This window comes from Syngnathus typhle, linkage group LG16 (genome assembly GCF_033458585.1).
Source record: "Syngnathus typhle isolate RoL2023-S1 ecotype Sweden linkage group LG16, RoL_Styp_1.0, whole genome shotgun sequence".
In the NCBI taxonomy this organism is placed as follows: domain Eukaryota; kingdom Metazoa; phylum Chordata; class Actinopteri; order Syngnathiformes; family Syngnathidae; genus Syngnathus; species Syngnathus typhle.
In genome coordinates, this window is record NC_083753.1 from 2,671,070 (window position 1) to 2,676,789 (window position 5,720).

At 43.7% G+C, this 5,720-nt stretch overlaps 1 protein-coding gene across 1 annotated transcript; it reads right to left on the reverse strand.

Moving 5' to 3' along the window:
- Positions 1 to 315: 315 nt before the first annotated feature.
- Positions 316 to 3,566, reverse strand: foxi2 (forkhead box I2). The gene is made up of 2 exons (XM_061302237.1): positions 2,792 to 3,566; positions 316 to 1,973 (listed from the first exon to the last, which is right to left on the reverse strand). Exons 1-2 carry the CDS (start codon positions 3,459 to 3,461, stop codon positions 1,423 to 1,425), a joined length of 1,221 nt encoding a protein of 406 aa, XP_061158221.1. The 5' UTR covers positions 3,462 to 3,566; the 3' UTR covers positions 316 to 1,422.
- Positions 3,567 to 5,720: the final 2,154 nt, after the last annotated feature.

Consider the following 5,720-nt stretch of genomic DNA (forward strand, 5'->3'; position numbering starts at 1 on the left):
CTAAATGCAGATTGTTGTAGAATCATTTACAGTTCGACACTTTACACTTCTAAAATAAGTCTATTTTGAACATTTTCTTCAAATGATTATTTCCAATAATTAATTAATAAGTATTATTTGTATTGTACATACTTTTTAACTCTAGATTTTATTTCGTTGCATCACCAGGTATACAAAATCATCAATTTTAATTTGATTTTTTTTAACAACAATTTTCCTGTGTGTAGAGAGAGAGAATTGGGATGTAAAAAAAAACAACATCTTAAACGTAAAACGTACAAGAGGAGCAACGGCAGATGAAATATGACAACAAAGTGGATGTTATGAGAACAGAACATTTATTTAAATCATCACAGTTAGAACTGCCTGTCCGTGCGTGTACATTTTGAAAAAGTTGAAAAGTTGAAGGATTGTCTCCTGAGAAAAAGACCAAACGACAGTGATTGATACATAGACAATTTCTATACATTATATTTTCATAAGCCAAACTAGAATAGAAAAAACACCTATCCGTATAAATAGCATAAATATTTCCAAACTATAATTTAAAAAAATAGATTTTTATTTGTTTGTTCATATGAGGAATAGTGCTCCCGTTTCAGTCATCAAGTTGTCTCAATAAGAGAAAGACAGAAAAAAAACACAAGGTTACTGCATGCGAAGCGGAGACGTCTTGTCTATGTGAGGTAACGTGAGGCGCCCCCCCCCCCTCCTCACCATACTCCCTGCTCAAAAAAATAAAAAATAAACGGCAACTTTGGCAGGCTGGAACATGTTGGGCCAACACAGAGCATTTCTTTAACCCTCCCCGAGTTCAATAAGCGGCGGCCATTGAAGTTTTTTGGTCATTGCGTCTTCACACCAGGTAATAATGACAACGAAATGACACGGCCCTCGTCATGGCCTTGAAACGGAAGTCTGACTGGACATATCCGAACTGGCCAAAGCTTGGCATACAGTAACTGATCTCTCGCTAGGCAAAGCTCGACATATCCAAATTTCATTCAGCCAAATCTCGATTTAGCCAAAAGTTAAATCCAAACCAATTTTATCCAGCCAAAACTTGACTATATGAGATTTATCTGGCCAACGCTCGACCTATTCAACATCAAGCCAACGTTTGACATCATCAAACCTCATTAGCCAAAGCTAGTCATACCAAGGCAGAACTTTGAAAGAAGACCCACTGGGCTGGTCATGTTAAAGAAACAAAAGATGCTTCAAAGGGAGCAAGAAACATACCATCATCGCACGTCTCAATTTACAAGCGAGTGTCTTTAATGTCATTTATCAACAAAGGGAGATAAGTGCTTGTTGATTCGCCAGACACCTCTTAGGTACACACCAGAAATGTTGACTTTCTGATTTTGGCTGTCGCCGATCACGTGTGTGAGAAGTGTCGCCCAGGACGGCGGCGTCCTCCTATAGCTCGGCCCCATCTCGGGGGTAGATGAGGCTGTTGACGCTGAAGCCGTTGTACAAGTGGCTGTTGAACTGTCCACCCTGCCCCCCTCCCAAGGCGTTGTAGTACACGCCGCGGTTGACATGCACAGCCTCGCAGCCGTGCTCGGACGCCGCCGCCAGGTCCTGCTGGGCGCCTGCGTGGTACGGGGCCTGCAGGGCGCTAATGTTCCTGCTGGAGAGCTCACTGAGCAGGCCCAGTGGACCTGCCTGTCTGCTCCCGGGGGCCGCCGCTCCCCCCAAGGAGGACATGCTGCTGTAAAAGTTGCTATAGCACGACGTCGACGGCGTCTTGAGGCTCTCGCTCAGGGCGTCCATGTCGGAGGGCGAGGGCGGGCCCGGGAGCTGAGGGCTGTCGGCGGCTTTGGGAGCAGGGACCTGCGCGCCGTCCTCCATCTTGGCGGTCGTTGGTGTAGATGCCGGGTCGGACCTTCGCTTCCTTTTCCGTCTGAAGTTTCCGTTGTCAAACATTTTCTCGCAGTTGGGGTCCAACGTCCAATAGTTTCCTTTGCCTGGAGTGTAAACATTCACATTTGTCTTAAACGCCTTTCGACCGGAGTCTGCGTTCTTGTCGGCCATTTTCCAATGGTGCATCCTTCAATTCAGTGCATAAATAGGATTACAATTACATTACATTATAATAAAAACAATAAGTTGGACTTTGAGGATGCTTAACCGTACCTCACTGGGCTGGTTCAAATGTCTCTTGATGGAGGTGTATTGCTGCATTGTTACTTGTTTGTGTAAAGTGCTTTGTTACGGCGAAAGCTGTTGCGAAAGCGCTAAATGAATAAATTTGGATTGTATTGTTTGTGATAATTTTAGATGTAAAAATATTTAAGACTCGGCTTTTCAATGATGTACACGTCGCCTACATACTTACAAAAAAATTTTTTTTGTTTTTAATTGAAGAGTCTAATTTGAGTTTATATACATTTATATGTATTGATTGTGTATTGTTGCTTTGTGAAACTTATCATGTTAAATGTGAAATTTGTGGCAACAATACACTCCCCCAATTGTCTAGATGTTTAGACATTTTGTTTTATAATTACAGTATTTGTTTGCACATTTTTCTCAATATTTCTGAAAGTGCAGGGGGTGAATTTAAAATTTAAACTACTTAAAAAAAACGTTTTGTATGGTCTCTCTATCGCGGATTTTCCCCAATCGCGGGTGGGTTTGGAACGATGATAGGCGACTCCCCTGCACGTCATGAACAGCTGTCAAATTGGATGTTGTGCTGGACAAGTATACGCTTCCAATTTTCTGGGCAAGTCAGGGAAGCGGCCCTTGAGGTGGCGTGACAGCGGGTGGTGCGTTCACGTACCGGGGTCGTCTTCGTCGCGCGGCACCTTCTTGAAGCAGTCGTTGAGAGACAGGTTGTGGCGGATGGAGTTCTGCCATCCGGCCTTGCTTTTCTTGTAGAAGGGGAAGTTATCAGCCACGTAGGCGTAGATCTGACTCAGCGTCAGCTTCTTGCCGTGCGCGTTCTGGATGGCCATGGCGATCAGCGCCGAGTACGAGTAGGGCGGCCGCACCAGTTTCAGCAGCTCCTCCTGGCTGGCCACTGACAGCCAGCTCAACTCCGGGCCGCCGAAGGCGGACGAGCCGGCGCCCAGGAACGGCCTCGGGGAGCCGTATCCCGGCGGGCCGAAGGGAGCGGAGGGGCTGCCGGCGTGCAGGTACGGCGCCGCAGCCGGGGCCGGGTTGACGCCCCACAGGTACGGGCTGGGTGGGGAGCCGTACTCGCCCAGGCCGAAGCCAGCGGCTCGGTGAGCGGAGGGCTGAAGGTTCTGAGGCGGCTGCTGCGTGTGCTGCGGCTGCGTGTGCTGTTGCTGTTGAGAGGGATGATGATGATGATGGTGGTAGTGGTGGTGGTACATCCCGCTAAGGGAGTCGCAGTACACGGCCATGTCCGGGCCCTCCTGAGCGCCTTTGCCTGCGGAGGACTGATGCTGGCTCTGGTGGTTTTGGCGGTGGGACTCGGGATCGATCATCACTCCCGGAGAGGGGTGTGCAGCGGAGCCGGCCGGCCAGAGGTAGAGGTGTTCTCCTTTTCTCCGGTTCTCTCAACAAGTGTCAAGCGGCGTGCACAACTTCTTTGAATTGTATTGACGCTCCCGATGGCAAAAAGCTCGGCAGCCAATCACCGGGCGAGGGAGGCGTGGTCAAGACACGGCGCAAGTCTGCCGGGGTCACTTTTGGAGTCGAACCTCCCGCAGGGAAACAAGGGCAGGTTTGCTTGCTTTCACTCGGCTTGAGCCCCACGTGGACTAAACAAACTTTCCCAACTTAAAAAAAAAAAAAAAAAAAAAAAAAAAAAAAAATCCCCCAAATGTATTTTTAAGGTTGCACAAAATTGGACAATTCAAATACTAACGACTGGATCTTTGGTCTTAGATTTTTTTCCAATTATGTATATAAATTACAACAACAACAACAACAATAATAATACAAAAATATACATTAAACTTTTTAAAAGTAGAGCTGATATTGTAGTTGTTATTCCCCACTGCATATCATTTTGGGTAATTGGATTATACCTAGCGGAAGTAAAATTATAAATATCCATCCATTTTCGGTACCGCTTAGTCCCCACCGGGGTTGCGGGTGTATCCCAGCCGTCATCGGGCAGTAGGCGGGGGACACCCTGAACCGGTTGCCAGCCAATCGCCTTATAAATATTAATAAGAAAACTAATTCAAACTTTAAAGCGATTTTATATATTTCTTTTAAAACTTTCTTTTCTTTTGGGAGTTTAAGATCAGGGGATGCTTTGAGAATAATTTTCAATTTCTGTCTATGTGAAGCCCTTTGAGACTGCTTGTGATTTAGGGCTATACAAATAAACTTGACTTGACTTGACTTGACTTAACAAAAATTAGGAACAAAAAGATATGTTACACTTTACATGATAAGTCCTGAGAGCCAAAAACTCGTCAGCCAATCACAAGGCAAGGGGCGTGGTCAAGACACGCGTCCAACTTTTTGCAGGGAAACCCCTAAACTTTAGCCTTTAGGGCCTAAAGGATGGCTTTGTGCCAAAACAAACTCCAACGTTTCTTAAGCACTATACATATTCTAAAGATCTTTTTTTTTTTTTAGTGTGTGTGTGTGTTGGGGGGAGGGTTTAGCTGTAAAATGTAATTGACTGAATACTAAATGATGCCATATGAAATTTGTGTGACATTTGCATGACATTTGATTTAACTTAGATAATAATAATATACATCCATATTTTTAGTAGCAGTTATTTGAATTCTTAAGTTATGTGTGCGAGGTATTTGACTTTTGAGAAATCTTAAAGTGTGAGAAAAGTACATCACACACACAACTGCACACATATTTAACTCAGTGTTTCAAAAACTATTAAAAACTAATATTTTTTAACATAATGCATTTTAAATAAATCGACTTAAATTAAAATTGGCGTCAAATCTATAACTGCATGTCGTTTTTATCCATGTTCCTTTCTCTCAATCACTGCCTAAAAAAGTCATTAATCGTGCTCAATCATATAATAAAATAACACAAATCGGCCACACCATACCATTTGTTTAAATCTTTAAAAAAAGGAAAATAAGTAGCAAGATGAATCTTTTATGAGTACGTTTAGTAGGCGAGTATAAGCAAAACGGTGCACGAGTCATATATATATTAAATGTTTGACAAGAGTTAATGAGGTGCTCCTTACATTACGGTAATTAACTCCTAATGGTATGTAATTACACTCAGTAAGGAGTGCTACGGCGGAGCAACGACATTGTAACGGAACGACGTGTTGCAATACGGGAGGCGTGATGACAGTTTAAATGTCTCCCGTGGGGGCTGGGGGGGGGGGGGGGGCAGCACTAAAGTTTGTTCTTGAAACGCCCATTAGAGTGTCTGCACGCGTCTTGCAAAGAAGCGCACACTTTCAACACGTACTCAAAAAACACGTGGTTCCAAAAAAACAAAATAATGTTTGGATAAAATGGTCAAAGGTTTACATTGTTTTATACAAAGTGACTCCATTTTGGCTTACAAAAAAGTTGGGTCAAATTAACCCAGTGGATTGTTTGACCCAAATTGGGTTATTTTTGGCTCACTTCAATCCAACCTGTCAAAATCAAGTCGGCCGAAAAATCTTCACTAGCTGCATCCAAAGAAATTCAAGAAGCCACCAGAAATAAACTCAGTAATAGTGATCCATTTTTAGACATTGCCCACACAAGAACCTTATCTCAGACGTTAAGAAAAAAAATAATAAAAATGTA

Coding starts and splice junctions, on each gene's coding strand:
- foxi2 (XM_061302237.1), bottom strand. CDS start 3,461: ATGATCGATCCCGAGTCCCACCGCCAAAACCACCAGAGCCAGCATCAG. Junction 1,974..2,791: donor GCGCGACGAAGACGACCCCG/GTACGTGAACGC, acceptor TTTACACTCCAG/GCAAAGGAAACTATTGGACG.